Source organism: Schistocerca cancellata, chromosome 3, assembly GCF_023864275.1.
Source record: "Schistocerca cancellata isolate TAMUIC-IGC-003103 chromosome 3, iqSchCanc2.1, whole genome shotgun sequence".
Lineage (NCBI taxonomy): Eukaryota > Metazoa > Arthropoda > Insecta > Orthoptera > Acrididae > Schistocerca > Schistocerca cancellata.
In genome coordinates this window covers 623,210,008-623,227,460 of record NC_064628.1, presented here as the reverse complement: position 1 = coordinate 623,227,460, position 17,453 = coordinate 623,210,008, and the positions used below count along the sequence as shown (strand labels likewise).

The 17,453-nt window shown below is 40.4% G+C and overlaps 1 protein-coding gene across 1 annotated transcript in view; it reads left to right on the top strand.

Annotated features, from left to right (window-relative positions):
- The window catches only part of LOC126176467 (probable tubulin polyglutamylase TTLL9), a 151,042-nt gene that overhangs the window by 78,474 nt on the left and 55,115 nt on the right, over positions 1–17,453 (top strand). The window contains exon 7 of the mRNA XM_049923624.1: positions 2,330–2,443. Within this exon, the coding sequence (XP_049779581.1) occupies positions 2,330–2,443 (114 nt within the window). The remainder of the gene's footprint in view (positions 1–2,329; positions 2,444–17,453) is intronic.

The window sequence follows — 17,453 nt, the reverse complement described above, 5'->3', positions numbered from 1 at the left end:
CATTAAAATTGCTACACTACGAAATTGGCGTGCTACAGACGCGAAATTTAACCGACAGGAAGAAGATGCTGCGATATGCAAACTTTTCAGAGCATTCACACAAGGTTGGCGCCGGTGGCGACACCTACAACGTGCTGACATGAGGAAAGTTTCCAACCGATTTCTCATACACAAACAGCAGTTGACCGGCGTTGCCTGGTGAAACGTTGTTGTGATACGTACCATCACGTTTCCGACTTTGATAAAGGTCGGATTGTAGCCTATCGCGATTGCAGTTTATCGTATCGCGGCATTGCTGCTCGCGTTGGTCGAGATCAAATGACTGTTAGCAGAATATGGAATCGGTGGGTTCCGGAGGGTAATACGGAACGCCGTGCTGGATCCCAACGGCCACGTATCACTAGCAGTCGAGATGACAGGCATCTTATCCGCATGGCTGTAACGGATCGTGCAGTCACGTCGCGATCCCTGAGTCAACACATGGGGTCGTTTGCAAGACAACAACCGTCTGCACGAACAGTTAGACGACGTTTGCAGCAGCATGGATTATCAGCTCTGAGACCATGGCTGCGGTTACCCTTGACGCTGCATCACAGACAGGAGCACCTGAGATGGTGTACTCAACGACGAACCTGGGTTCACGAATGGCAGAACGTCATTTTTTCGGATGAATCCAGGTTCTGTTTACAGCATCATGATGGTCGCATCCATGTTTGGCGACATCGCGGTGAACGCACATTGGAAGCGTGTATTCGTCATCACCATACTGGCGTATCATCCGGCGTGATAGTATGGGATGCCATTGGTTACATGTCTCGGTCACCTCTTGTTCGCATTGACGGCACTTTGAACAGTGGACGTTACATTTCAGATGTGTTACGACCCGTGACTCTACCCTTCATTCGATCCCTGCGAAATCCTACATTTCAGCAGGATAACGCACGACCGCACGTTGCAGGTCCTGTACGGGCCTTTCTGGATACAGAAAATGTTCGACTGCTGCCCTAGCCAGCACATTCTCCAGATCTCTCACGTCTGGTGAATGGTGGCCGAGCAACTGGCTCGTCACAGTATGCCAATCACTACTCTTGATGAACTGTGGTATCGTGTTCAAGCTGCATGGGCAGTTGTACCTGTACACCCCATCCAAGCTCTGTAGGACTCAATGCCCAGGCGTATCAAGCCCGTTATTACGGCCAGAGGTGGTTGTTCTGGGTACTGATTTCTCAGGATCTATGCACCCAAATTGCGTGAAAATGTAATCACATGTCAGTTCTAGTATTAATATATTTGTCCAATGAATACCCGTTTATCATCTGCATTTTTTTCTTTGTGTAGCAATTTTAATGGCCAGTAGTGTACACGAAAAGCAAATTTTTTCAGCTTCTTACACTCTGGTGGATGTGAGGAGCGGCGAGTATTTAATAAATTGAGTGCCAGGCGCCAGCTTTATTTAAAATGAAACTGCTGTCCTTATTTACTAGGTTTCCTGATTTCTCTATTTCGATGGACTCTTTAATTATGGTGTTCCACAAACTTGGCGTTTATACCACGATACTGATCTCATCGTATGCATTTCCAGATTAGATTCGAGGCAGTGATCGGCGACAGCTGGTTTGCATGGTTGTTTTAGTCCGCCTTGTCGTTGATGTTCCTTGCATCTCTGCTCGACTGTTCTGATAGTCTCCCTAACGAACGTGAGACATGCCACATTCGCGTGGTATGCGATACACACACAGTTTTCGGAGACCTAGATCGCCTTTAACGTTACAAACAATACTTTTTATCTTAATTGAAGGGAGCTAAGATACTGGATGCCATGTTTCGGTAGGTGCATACCGATTTTTTTCCGGATACTGGGAGAGCATTAGATATATAAGCGATTTTGGCTTCTCCTCCTTTGTCTTAGTCTCAACCTTTTTCACAGGCAATCTTGTTTTTGATTGCAGCGGCTGTTCAGTTTGATTATCTGAGTACTCATTTCTTCGGAATGCTATTCGAAGGCGTTGTAATTCTTCGGCTCTCTTTGTATGAATGTTTTCGAGCTATATGCACCAGAATCTTTGGCACCGAATTTTTTTGTGATGTATGATGATGGCTGGAGTTGCAGAGATAGTCTTCGGTGCGCACAGGTTTTCTCTATGCACGGAGACTCAAGGATCCGTCCTTCTTCTCTTAATTCGCACGTCGGGGAAAGGTAGTTGGTCCTCTTTTTCAAGGATCTCCTCTCATTGGTTACTTCCCTAAATCTTGAGATAAGAGAATATTAGATGGGCTGTGTTGTATTAGACGTATGTTTGTAAATGAAGTGTGTGCTCCACTTTTTTAGGTGGCTGCTGGAGGTGAATGCTTCTCCATCGCTTGCTCCAAGTGATGCTGATGACCAGCGACTCAAGCATGACCTTCTCCAAGATGTATTTAACATTCTGGACTTTGAAGGAAAGTATGTCCAAAGCAAGATGTAAAATTTCCATTATCTATGTTTTTAGTCTGTGTAATAATTATTCTTCTACCAGTAGTAGGTCTCCTGATTTATGTGTGTGAATCATAAACAGGTTTACCCTTTTTATAATTTTTAAAAGTAAATTCTTTCGTTCAAGGTGCCCACCCGGTTTGCTTTCCTAAAAATACGGGCATTTTAATGATAAAGAATGTCTCGTCACTTTCTCAAATGTAGATAACAATAATTAGTTTCAGTAAATTTGTCCTCAGAACACATGTTCTACTTGCTGAAATAACAAAGAATATAGTACTACCGAAAGTTTTACAATCTCGATCAACATCTTTGTGTCATAGTGCCTCATTCCTTTCTCTTTACAGTTAGAGAATTGGCTCGATATACAGGGTGCCCCAGGAGGAATGGTGAATATTCAGGGATGTAACAGGAACGATCACTTGAAGCAAAAAACTGCAGATGGACACCTGCACTATTCCGAATGGATTTCCAGACAGAACACATTTAATGCACATTGTTATTGCTGCTCCCCCGTCGGAGGTATGAGTCCCTCGCTCATGGGTTTGTGTGTTGTCCATAGCGTAAGTTAGTTTAAGTTAGATTAAGTAGTGTGTAGGCTTAAGGACCGATGACCTCAGCAGTTTGCTCCCATAAGACCTTACAACAAATTTCCAAAATTTGCACATTTTTATTTATTCAATACATTGTCAGGTTTACGCGTCTACAACATTCAGCAAACATGCGGTTTACAAAGTATCCGGTTTTTTTTAAAAAAAAGTATTTTTAACACATTCATATGCAAGAAAGCCGCTGTGTGCTGGTAGTAGGCAATGTGTTGCTGTTCTTGAACAGGTTGTTGAACTTTAGTTCAGGAAAAGTGGGAACTAGGAAGAACAACTGTCTCACGCAACGGCCTGAAAACTTTGGTAAACACTCTACAATCAAAATTCGACATATTTGAAAGCGTCAACAGAATTCTCCGACAGTAGTAGGAGTACTACCATCACAGAAGCTGTAAACGTAGACGATATCTGCATATTCATCCTTAGAGTAGATGCGAAATTTTAGCAAGCGCGTGCGTATATAAACACAGTTAACAGATGTATCTCTCTGATACACTCACAGTCCTTCGCATTATTCCACTCACAACACACCGCGGAAAATTGCACTTCAATTGGCTAGTTTGATGGCAGAAAGACATCCCGAGCAAGGAGGTTGAAAGCAGCGAGGTTAAATAAAACGCCGACGAGGTTGGTTGGGTGGGACACATACGTTCGCACCACTGGCCTAAAAACAAATGTACATTAAATGTGTTTTGTCTCAGAAACCATTGGGAACTGGGCATATATATCCATATGAATTTTTTCCTCCAACTGCACATTCCTTTCACGTACCTGAATATTGACCATTCCTCATGGGTCACATCATAAATTTGAATAAAACTAATAACATTGTATTTGAATGAAAAGTGGCTTTAGAGAATCCAATGCTCTGACACATTAATTTCTGGATTTAAAATAAAGTGCTCCATAAGTTAAATGGAGAGAATGTCATACGTCGAACTGTCCGACGCTTTTGACATCACTGACTGAAAAACACTAATTTACAAACTTAACAGCGTAGGCGTCAGGGTCACATTCAACAAAAACATATTACCACAGTCTAAAAAATAAAAATAACGATAACAAACATACAAGGAATTGGAAAAAGAGCTGTTCAGTCAGAAATATCACAAAGACACACTATGTAAAATTAAGTTTTTGTATGTAATAAAATCACAATTTGATGTAAAAGTTTAGCCTTTCAAGTGGTATACTGATTCTAAGTTATTCCCGGTTGTTCAGCTGTGTGGCGTCATCCATATGGTGTAATATTTTGATAAGATGCCACGAATCACCTTGTAGAAATCGCTCAGCAATTGTACGACATCACATGCCTGACTACTGTAGGACATGTCAAACCACAACTCTTTCTGCTGCATGTGTGTACACAATTAAAAAACTATTATTATGTAGTGCAAAATAACTCTAAACTGTTTCATTTTATTTAACTATAAAATATATATCTGTAACTACCGGAGTACCTATGATTGCCCAGGTATGTATTTATCCCAGTCTTCTATTAGTCTAGTTCCTTCTTCCCCCTTTCTGTGTCCACTTCATTCTCCCCTTTCTCTCTGTACACCTCCTCCAACACTCCTCCCCCCCCCCCCATCCGCCCACACTCTGTCCATCTCCTCCTGTCCCTCTCTCTGTGCACCTACTCCACCCCCTCTGTCTGTCTCCTCCTTCCGTCTCTCCAATCTCCTACTCCCTCCTCTCTCTGTTCATCTCATTCTCCCCCTCTCTCTGTTATCTCATTCTCCCTCTCCCTCTCTCTCTCTCTCTCTCTCTCTCTCTCTCTCTCTCTCTCTCTCTCTCTCCGTCTGCTCCTCCCTCCTCTCTGCCATCAGCTACTTCTCCCTGTCCATCTCTTCCTCAAACGTTCTCTCTCCATCACCATATTAAGATATCCACCCCATATAGGAAGTTACTGGTTCTCACCCCCACAGTATTTCCTTCCAGGTAGTAACGTTTACTAAATTTGCATGAAATCGATCCAAGGAGTTTAGGAGGAGATTTTTACCTGCGGCTCAATGTTTATGATTTATGACGTCATATCTCAACTATGTGTCATGCAATTATACAATTTTGCTGGTACATTCAGTGGTATATGTACATAGTGTCTGTGAAAAATATTGCGAATATGAATAGAGTTAGTAGTAGAGAAGTAATAAATTACCACATCATGTTTGATGTGACCATATTACAGCACGAACAACGAAAATGTAGTAAACGATAAACTTTTTTTTTCCTTTCATCATTTTGTGGGTGGTGTCAGAGAGACTGTCTCGTTAAGCTTTGAAATTATGTATAAAATTTGTTACGAGTGGTCTCATTCTCAAATATTGGGTGAATATAGTCTGGTTATCTACGCATCGTGAGCCACACTTCTTTTTCACCCTCACCCCCAACCCTCTGAGAGGTAGGTGGTTCAAACCCTCACAGTGGTTCTTTCCAAATGATAACAAGTTTGATTGAAATCGATACCGTGGCTTAGAAAGAGATATGGAACAAATACACATACATCCCATTTTTATAACATGTATCATTGAAAAATAAGAATCCACATACAATTTCTCAAATGACTTGCCCCATGTTTTATTGAACCTGGTACAGAAAAATGATGAAAGAGTACCAATACAGTACCACAGAATGTAGTTCAGTATTCGTTTCTCACAAAATCGTAATGCCTGACACTGACATCTAAGATGCGTCACTGCAGAATACGACAAGCATTCTGGTATCACTGTCATTCATCAAAGTACGTTAACGTACTAACTGCAAACATTTCAACTCATCCTATTCTTTGTGCTTATAGAGATTACTGTCATAAGATTTTGTACATTGTTCATGTTGTCACGTCGTAACCGCAATCAGGTCCAAATCCAAAAGCAGGGTCGTCACACCTAGCACTGAAAGCACGTTTCTCTACAGTTACACCATTCTCTCAAGCCACCAAATGGCATGTGGCGGAGGGTGTTCTGGTACCACTAACTGAACGCCACTCCCTGTTACACTCGCGAACAGCGCATGGGAAGAATGGTTGTCACGAAGCCTCTGTATTAGCTCTAAATTCTCAAATGTTCTCGTCGTGGTCTTCTCGCGAGATGTATGTGAGAGGTAGTAACATGTTGTGCGACTCTTCTTGAAAAGTGTTCTCTCCGAGCTCGCTTTCAGTTTACAATAAACCCCCATCGTTAATCTGCGCTTCAGGGCTGTAGCAGGGCTCCATATGGAGGACATAGAAGACGTCTCTGTGGTTTAGCCTTCTTGCTAAAGGGCCATAATCCTAGACTTTGCATGCGACATCCGACAAACGTCAAAGGATACTATACGGCCTAAGGTAGCGTATTACTAACTTCCCCGACTGTCCCACTTTCTGTACAGGCATAAAAACAGTGCCACGTCTTTCGGGCTGTACCTCACTGGCTGGTCATTCGCGTTACAGCACTCTCAGTCCTTCTGGGCGTTCAGGGACCATATGCAAGCTAACTATCTGCTTCTCCGGTCCTGTAGATGAGCTGTTTTACGTAATCATTCTGAGTATCGTCCGGCTGAAACGAGCCAAGTATCCATTGTTGTTTCGGCCTCGTGACAGTGGATCAGAAGGAGCAGTATAAAGCCTGTAGTGTCCTGCTTCGCTGTCTTATATGCGAATGTGATGACGGGCAGTTTTGTATCCCAGTCTATTTCTTCTGCAGACGTCTCATTAAAGCGTTCTTTGAGATAACTCGTCTGTGGGCAGTCTGTAGTTCTCATCCTGTAGGTGATAACACAGTGCGAATATACCTCTCCTACTAGTCGAGACTGGAAAAGCTTTCCACAATTCAAAATCATCACACATGATGCTCTGAGTGTCAAAATGATTCTTTTTTACAAGGAACTCTGCAATTTCCAGAAATTTGGCATTCAGTACAGCTTTGGTGATAACATAGCGGCTGAAGTAGTCAGTGCAGACTATTATCCATCGATTACCATTGGAAACATCCCAATGATATCGATTCGAACCTGATGGAATGGCGCCGATGCAAGCAGAATTGGTATCTGATGGCTCGGAAGTACCTGTGGCACATGCTTCCATTGAATTCGTTGCAGTAGCTCGCATAGTGTCTAACGGATCTGTGGAAACCTTGTCAGTGTACCTTCGTCCGATCTCTCTAGAGTCCTGACGAATCCCAGGTGACAATATGTTGGAGCACTACAGAAATAAATCAGGATAATTCGCCATTGGGAAGTTGGTATGTTGAGCAACCATTTGCACCCCATTCGACCACAATTCCTCTTCGACAATTTCTTTTCATTATTTGGAAATCTCCTTTGACCAGTTCCCATTTCCTCAAGGTTTCTTTGGTTTTCGGCAGTACAAGATCATCCTTCTGTTCAGCAGCCAAGTTGTTTACTGCAGCGATGACTGGGATTTCATGCACACGGCTGGTTTCGGCCACAGGATTCCTTGACATGCAGTCGACATCCTTATGTTTGCGTCCGCTTTTATGTCACTGTGACGACATACCCCTTAAGCTTCAGTGACCATCTCGCCAGTTGACCTGATGGATTTTTCATGCTGGTCAGCCGATATAAAGACTCGTAATTCATCAGAACAGTAAATGGTTTGTCAAATAAATACGTCTGGAACTTGTTGATGGTTCAAAAAGGCAGTCTTTCTCACAAGGGGAGGCCACGACGTTGAGATCATAGATTTAATACAAACTTCGTACGTCTTTAGCAGGCCATCAAAACAACATAATATGCAAGCAGTAAGACGCACTACTCTGGCAATTCCGAGAAAATCACAGGAGAAGTTTTACGCGTCTGTTACGTGGCGTATGTGTCTGTGCGTAGGTGCTGGACGTTTGAGTTCATGGTGATCAGGTGATCAGCATTCGAGCTACAGAAGACGAGGTCTATCAGGCAATGGTCCGACTCGGTTTCTAACTTTATAATTAATTTATTTGTTTCATCATTGGTTATATTATTTCATTCATATGACATTTAAGACGTAATGTAAAAAAACACGTGTTTCAACTTATGTTTTCCATGTCTGTATCACAAATACCATCCTGAAACTTGTGATGTCGAGATCACATCCGACAGGTGACTGTACATTACTCTTGTGGTCTGACACATTGTGACATACTATATTACTGATTGTGAATAACGTCATTCGCATCACTATTTATCGAGGTTTGACTTGTGCTATCCAGTGCTGTCTCTCGTCCTTGAAAATTTAATTGCAAGTAGTAAATAGTCAAATAACATATGAAATTCACAACAATTTCATGAAAATACACGTGGTTTTTTTCATTATATTCCCTTTCAAACGTCATATAAATTAAATAAAGTGAACAGCACTGAAAAAAGATAGATTAAAAACTAAAGTAAACTGGATCTAAACCGTTGACTCATCCACGACACTCTTGCACAGCACGAACGCTAGCTGCTGGCCCACACGTGACTCTTTATGAGGAGCATCTCAGATACGTGACTTACATAACAAACGCATAAAGCTTTTTGAGATTTTCTATGAACTGCCAGAGTGGTACACCTTCCTACTAGCACATTACGTTGTTTTACTGTCCTACTAAAAGTATACAAAGTTTGAAGAAAAACAGTGATCCCAATGTTGTGGCCCCCCGTATCAGTTGTAGATTAGTTCCTCTTCAACTTAGGGAGTACCCTGGCAGTATAATCTAACACATTTTCAGAACCTTGCCAAATTTGGACTAGAACTGCACCTGTCCCATAGCCAGTAGCGTAGGTGTGAAGGCCTGTCCGAGTGGCCGAATAGTTCTAGGCGCTACAGTCTGGAGCCGCGTGACCGCTACAGTCGCAGGTTCGAATCCTGCCTCGGGCATGAATGTGTGTGATGTCCTTAGGTTAGTTAGGTTTAAGTAGTTCTAAGTTCTAGGGGACTGATGACCACAGAAGTTAGGTTCCATAGTGCTCAGAGACATTTGAACCACAGGTATGAAGTCGTGTGTCATTATTTTTGTCAAAAAATGCTAGGACTGGAGTTGATGTTAGTGTCTCCTTTTATACAAGGAAAGATAGACTTTATACCCCATTTCAAGAAAATTTGGTGTCTCCCTGGAGTAGTTTTTTCAAGGGGTTTGCTTTGGTATAAAAGTCCTTTTTGGATCGGCAGTAGTACTAACACCTTCTGACAAAATTCCTCACATCACCAATGTGCCAAGGGACCAAAAAATCTGTAACTGCATTTATTTTCTCTAGATTGGTATGATTCCATCGCCATTAACTAAAAGCCCCACTATTTATATTATTTGGCTGGCAAAGAGGTATGTTTTCAGTTTCAGATGGAGGCCTGCAGTCTGAACACGCTTCAGTATGGCTGTCATGCAGCTTAGAGGTACTTCAAACGTCTTTGAAAAACTGACAGTGGTCCCCAGATAGCAAAGATACATCATCGAATTAAGATGCCAAAGCAGGAGTCTATCATACGCTTGAAGGTGGGTGACGCATAATGTCCTGTGCTGTCTTTCTTCTTCTCAAGGCTCACAGGAGAGGACCAAAGACACTCTGACAGTTCAATATTGTCATCTTGCAACATCTTCTCCACTTGCATTGATACAGTGTTGTACCATGCACTACTTGGTCTGTCTTTTCTCCACTCCTGATTTGAAAGCATCTGAAAATTGCTGCAGCACAGCCAACAATCACCAACGTTGTTCCTCAGTCAGGATGAATGCTTTTAGCTGTCCAATAGTAGTTTCCTCCACTACATTGTCTGTACTGGCACCGGTGCACGAATCTTTGTCAATGGCACTAAGCTGCCTGTCTGGATTGGTTTTACTGTGCCTTTACACATACCATCAGGAAAGAGTTGTGGATGCTCGTAACAATTAGTGATCCAAAATTCTCCTTGACCACATGCAATGCTTATGATCACTGCTGGTATGTAAATATCTTTTGTGAGCCAGAGTAGCTTTTTGCAGTCACAAAAACCTTCACAGTTTAACTGAATAACTTGACTGACAACTGGAAGTCATATTGTTGGTGGTGGTGGGATAAAATAACTTCAACAGCAGATAGCCACCCCAAACAATCTTTGTTGTGTTTGCATGTTTGAATAGATTCATCAATCAGGACTGCTGATCTTCCACACTCTATAACTGTTTGATACCCGCAAGAAATCCCATCCAAGAATAACAGCAAGATTACATTCTGTTCAACTGAGAGATTCATAGGGCTGTGTTCTGCCATTCTTGCAAAACTTGTTTTTGTCATCTGGACATGCTTCCCATTTACCACATTCAGCACAGCCACTTTCATATCATGGAACATAGCCTACTTTAGCTGACAATGAAGAACGTTAGACATTACAGAAAAAGTAGTCCCTGAGTCAACTGGCGACTATCGTGACGACATCAATAAGATTTCGTGACATCTTGATAACTGTCTTCCATGAAAGATTTCATCTGTGATGGCTACACCTCTATAGATGGTCACCTTGTTTACTTTACCTGAATGTGGTGAATAAGTCAGGGGATAGTACCCCTGTAAAGCGATGGGGAACAGCTATGACATGTTGGGCAGTGGCACTTATGGCAGTTTAAAACTGGTCAAATAACATCAAAGTAACCCTTAATGCGAAAAAGACTAATAACATAAACTTCTATATAAAGAAAAAACTGAATACGACAAAACTTAAAGTTCAAAATGAAACCATAGAGTGTGTAACCAGCACAAAATGTATGTATGTTGATGAACAATTGAAATGGGATGAACATATTAGTATGCTTGGGAAAAAAATTAGCACAGCATGCTATGCCTTACGAATATTAGTCACTTTGTGCAGTAGTTCATGCCAGAGAATGACATACTTTGCGCACATACATTCTATAATAAGTTATGACAAAACATTCTGGGGTGCAAATGCACAAAATGTGAAATATGTGTTCAGATTGCAAAAACGAGCTATCAGAATAATGAGCAAGACTCACAAAAGAGCACACTGCAGTGAGCTATTTAAAAATTGGGTATTCTGACAATCCCAAGTGAATATATCTTGCAAACTACAGTTTTTATTCACAAAAATATTGAGCAATATTTAGCAAACAGCTGCATACATGATCATCAAACCAGAAACAGTAATCGCTGGTGCCTAGACAGAATGAATGAAACTAAAACCCAAACTACTATGTTTTACCAAGGTGTCAAGATATACAATAAATTACCAAAATAAATCAAAAACATAAAGGAACTCTGTAAATTTAAAGCATTCCTTAAAGAATATTTATTAAAAAATAGTTTTTACTTGATTAGAGAATTCATGCAGCATAAAATTGGCATAAATAAATAATCAGGTTAATCAATTATAAAGTGGACATTCTAGATTTTAATTTACCCATACAAGTATTTCTTCTGCATTATGTAATTCAATGATAAATAGTGTGTGTAAAATATATATATATATATATATATATATATATATATATATATATATATATATATTTTATGAATTTATTATATGTAGCTTGTATTCCATTATCTTATGTGACAAAATATTGTATATATGTATGTATAATGATGACATCCATTCAAAGAAATTTGTTTATGGATGAATGAATAAATAAATAAATAAACCTTGTCCAAGGTGTGGCTATGGTCTTCATCCTAGAAGTCAACTATAATCGTCTGCAGTTGACTGTGTGAATAGGACTATTATAATAGATGACATTTCACCTACCTGGTATGATTTCCACATTGGAAACATACCATCATGTTGTCCACTGCCCTTCAAATATTTATTCTTCTGCATGGTGTAACACTTGGTAGAGGAGTTCATTGTGCTTGTATTTGTGTTGGTCAGATGCTGGATATTTGTTTGATGGCTGTGGCATCAGTCCGATTTGGCTTAGTCTATTCCTCTTGGTATGTTGAACTGTTGGTAGACATCCAACATTCTTCTTCAATATTCTCTGTTACCACCTGACAAATGGGTCTATATTCATAGCTACTATCTCTTGTATACTTGGTCTGACATTTTTGACTGCCATAAATCACTGTATCTCTTCTCTTACAGCCTAGTACATGAGAGATATGTTTTCATGGTGGCCTTGTGCAATTGTTATAGGTACCACATTTAGGAGTTGGTCATACCACTTTTCTTTCATCCAAATGTTATTTATTTATTTCACCCTTGATTGTGTTCTAGTTCCTGCCCTTGCAGGTGGCAGTTTTTACATTGTCTAATTGGAGCTATGGTAATGTAGATGTTTTGGAGTACCCTATGTCTTCACCAAACAATGTCACACCATAATCACAGTCAAGCCCAAATGCTAAACAGGGTCATCAGTAAAGTACAACAGTTAGCACTGAAAGCACATTTATTACAGACACCACCATACAGACAGAACAGAACTGTCTCCTTTGTAGAGTGTGCTACTATTTATACGAATGCTGAATATACCATACTATTTAAAATTACAGAAGTAAACTTCAAAAACATCATAGAAATGATAAAAGCTAAATAAAAAATATTTATTGGTGATCAGATTTACATTGGATACCCACAACATGGCTGCTAGAGATGCCATCTGGTGCTCCACATTGCATGCCGAACAGGTTACAGCAATATGTAGTCATCCTTGATTATGGGTCCGGTTTCAGCTCAATATTGTGTTGGGTGGTCCATGCCATGCTGTAGCCTGAAATTCAGAAGGAAAAGATCTGACATTGCAGTTCAAATTCAGCATAATGATCTGTGATGCCACATCATACTTATATTTTACAGGGAGAAAACCTAAAGCAAAATTTATAAAACTTTGGTTCAAGCATGTGATAATATTTAGACAGTAGTATAGAGCCTTGTCACACAAACTTTTAGCTTCCATTAACCACTGAGAGCAACTCAATTAGTGACCAGTCATCAACTACACTAGATGATAAATCTGATGCTTTTATAATTATATTACATAATAATGAGAGTTATAGATTAATTGCATAAGCCATTCCCATTCCACATTATAGGCCTTCTCTTCATCAACAGGTCTGTAGCTTAAGAGCAGATACTGATGGTCACAAACCTGTCATTGAACAAGTGATTAATAATGCAGAAAAAGAGTTCTGAAAGGAATATAATATTATACTTCTGGGACTTAGAGGGATCTTTTTAGTTACATACACATGTTAAATTATGCTGAACATGCATCTGCCACAGCAGTGGTTGAGCAATGATATGGCTTCACCATATTTAATAATGATATTGGTACATCAGTATGGCAGCAGCGAGAGCTACACTGTTGGTTCAAAAGCAGTGACAAAGTCTTGTATAGGTAAACTGAAATTAAATTGACTCAGACAAACTTGGAGAAAAGCTTTTAAAAAATCCTCCAATGAATCTGAGGAAAAAAATTATGTCTCCAGGGCTTTCATAAAAACCCAGGAATGTTTAGTCAGTTCTAAAACACCAATTGGACTAACATTTTGTTCACATGTTTGCTGCACAAATACATTATAGGTGGAAAGTTGGAATCCTGTCTTCTGTCTCATTTTCCTTTTCCTTGTTCCGTTCCTTATTTTGTCTTCCATAGCTACTATGTATAACAACTGATAAGTGAAGAAATGGAAGACAATTGACAGTACTGTCAGTCACCTTAAAACAGAAACTAGACAAACTCAAGGTGACCATACAAAATGATTTCTTGTTACAGTCTGTATAAGATACCTAAAGATCTGCTGTCAGTTTTAGCTGCCCTTTCATGCTATTTAAGTACCAGCCATGTGTTACACAAAACTGTAAAATCCGTGCTATAGTCCAATAGCATGAATGTCAGCTTACTATAAAATTGTAGAACAGACAGCTGAACATAGTCTGGATGTTGATATCCAAATGACTATAGTAAACAACCCTTTTTGTAGGCTTCTGGAGAGCTTTTTACTCATTCTTTCATGAGAAAGACAACTCTCATAGAATATCTTATCTTTTATATGGATCAGTATATTCCTCCCATCTGCTCAATTGGCAAATGGTGATATTTCCAACTTTACAAGATTATTTACAAATGATACTGACTTTTATAGAAGATAATATCCTTTGAAAGCAGCAGATTTTCAGAAAATTAGTTCTTGGTGCAACATTTCACACACATTAAACAAAATAAAATTCATCCTAACAGTCATTAAGAGATTATTTCCTTTCACTCGGTCACTATGTACTACATGTCTGGTCATGAAGGATATGAGGAATGAATAAAGACTCAAGGTAGAGAAACACCTGTTAAGAACAAATTCTCTAAACTGTAGGCCTATTAATAATGAGCTATAATCAAATTGTTATTTTTTATATGACATCATACAGGCTAAATTTAGTAAAATAGCTGCTGTTTATTTTATAACACATCATTATTATAGTTATATTTATGCAAGAGGAACAGTTATCAATATTCTGTAAGAATAGACATCTATTTGCAATTAGCATTGTTTCTTGGCAGGCTACTAAAAGGCATTTTCAGTTCACAAATTTAGGTAATTTTTAGAAGAAGACCCCACTAACACTTTTCAGTTTTCTTTTACAATCACAAGGATTCCTTATTTCTTTCTTCACTTCTATGGTAACATGGTAAACACATTTGCAGCAGAGTACTGAAACCCATGTTAAAAACTACACAGTGAGTCAAGTTTTCATGAAAGTTGTTTGTATACCAGTATCTAATATCATGGTTGTGTAAGTCAACAGCAAATATAATTAAGCAAAAAATTTACTGGAAAATGAATGTAAGACTTCTAAGATTTTGTAGCACTCTCTGCTAAATATATGGTTAGCTATTTTAAACATTAGTCTTTTTGCTTGGTTTTATGGATGAGTAATTTATTTACATTAGATGCATTATCCAGGAAAATTTGTTAATATAAAAGACAATTAATGTATTAAAACTAGCTATTGTTCTTATCTCTAAGTTGAAACTATTTTGTTTGTATGAACAATGAGAAATACATCTAAGGCAAAAACCATCAAACTGAAGTTTTTTGAATGAGTCCATTTTGGTTTGTAATCTAGGTATATCCTAAGGAACTTTACATACAGAGTTAAATATAGTTCATAGTGATTAATGGCTAAAAGTTGGTTTGTTTTAAGTTTTGTAACTTGTGTCTCAGTGAAGTTAATGTTGATACAGTACAATGTGAACCAGATGTATAGTTTAGTTGTGATTGTTGATTAATCAGCAAATACTTGTATTACCCATTTTGGACAGTCCTTTGATGTAATAGAAAGGCGAGTTATGTAATCCTGGGCTTGGACATGAGACAGACTAAACTCTTGGTAGAGCTAATGACAGGCCATTGGAATTTTAAGAAAAACCAACATGTGATGGGTACAAAAATAGAAGCTGTATGTGAAGGTAGTGTGGTGAGGTATTCAGGTCACCAAGTCCTGAAGAAATTGTGTCCAATAAAAAGCTAGTGAAGAGCTTTATGGTATTCTTTAATGGTACTGGTTGGCTTTACAAGAACCACAGAGAGCGAAACCATACTGTTTCATTATTCACAATAGTGTTTTGGAGAGGCACAGTGGTGTTATTCCTGCCATCATTGTGTGGGAAGCCATTAGGTATGGTCTCACATCAGGACTGGCAGTGGCTGAGAGATCTCTGATGGTACAACAGTACGTCATAATGATACTATGATGGAGCCATTTTTCTACAGGACAATGCTTGTCACTTCATGGCATGTGCCTCTATGACCTAGCTGCATAATGCTGAGTTACTGCCATGGCCAGCAAGATGCCCAGAATGTGCGTGGAACCATGTTGAATATCACCTCCATCTTAAGGTCAGTATCAATATTACAACAGTTGTATGGCAAACTTGCCTCAGAAGAGGATACAATGGGTTTATGATACCTTTCCCAACTGAATCAATGCTTGCATCTCATGCTGCTAAGTGGGCTCATAGTGCCAAGTTCCATGTAAATTTGACTCAACTTTGTAATCACTGAAATAACATCACATACTCTCTCAATCTGTAAAGTTTAATTTTGTTTCTTCCTCCCCTTATGGGTGCTTTACTTTTTTGTTGGGTGATGTGCATGTATTTTAATATTCTTTTTCAACTCCTTGGGCAATTTGTTGTACAATTTTCTTTTCTGATAGAAGATATTGTTTCAGGTTTTTGTAAATGCAAGTCAAAATTGGCTCTTGTTCTATGATTATGTATAGAACGTTAATGAAATACTTACTAATTTTTCCCTGATAGGACAACAGGTGATAGATGTATTCACTGAATGCAGTAATAATATCCAGTTTTTTAAATAGTCCTTTAGAATGAGCCTGGCCATTTCTTTTGGTTATAGTTATTTTGATCCTTTTCTGAAGTTTTAAAATTGTGTGCACCTTTGATCATTTGAAAAGAATCCCATACCTAAGAATTGAGTGCATGTAGGAATACTATGCACCATGAGACATTGTTGTAGTAACACTGTCCACGTTTACGTCGCACTTCACTTAGCGTAGACCGGGACTGTGTCCTAGGCATGCCCGAGGTCAACTCACTGGGCCCGGCCCGTGCTGCTGGAGTTGTTGTTGTTGTTGTTATGCCAGCAGAGGTCGCGTCCGAATTCTCGCGTGCCCTCTGGTGGACGGGACTCTACTTGCGGCAACTACCGTCCGTGACGCGCCGTGCTAATGTGCGCCTCCCGCGATCTTTCTGGTGGCTACTGCACTCCTCCTCCTTTGGGGGATGAAGCCACTGTGATCCACTGCGTCAGAAGGTGGAGCGTCGGGCAGGAGTGATGACCTCCACATCCATTGGATGGCCGGAGTTGAAGGGATCGGCCAACCCTCGAGCTGGAACCTTCGAATACGGCTGGAAGTGATCCACACGAAGAGGCCCCCGTCGTCCCACAACCAGAGCCCGGGACAGAACGGGCAACAAGCTGTCGAACTCCGGATCCTGTTCCACCTTGGGAGGGGCAAGACCCTGTGGTGGGGACGAAGGGGAAGGGACGACCACAGGTGAACCAGCCTCCTGAGAAACCGGGCCTGCTAGGGGGGGCCGGCTCTCGCTGGGGCATCTCGAATGATGGCGATGCCGGTGCTGGAGCTACTGGAGGCTGCCAAGGCTGAGAACCATCGCAGTGCGGCAGAGTCACAGCGGGGAGAGGAGGTAACGTCCCCTGTGAAACCAACACAGGTGCCGGCAATGGGGAAGCCGGTGTCCAAGAGGTCGGAGGGTGGGTGCCCGAATGTGGACGTAGCTGATTTTGGTGATGACGTACCATCCGGTCCCCCGCCTGCAAGGTATAGAGCCGGCGGCCATTTCGGCACAGGACCACCGCCGGTATCCAACGTGGATTGCGACCAAACCCACGGGCCCAGACCGACATACACAGTGGAAAGCCAGGTACTCCGTTTTGTGAAGACTGGCGAGGACCAGGCC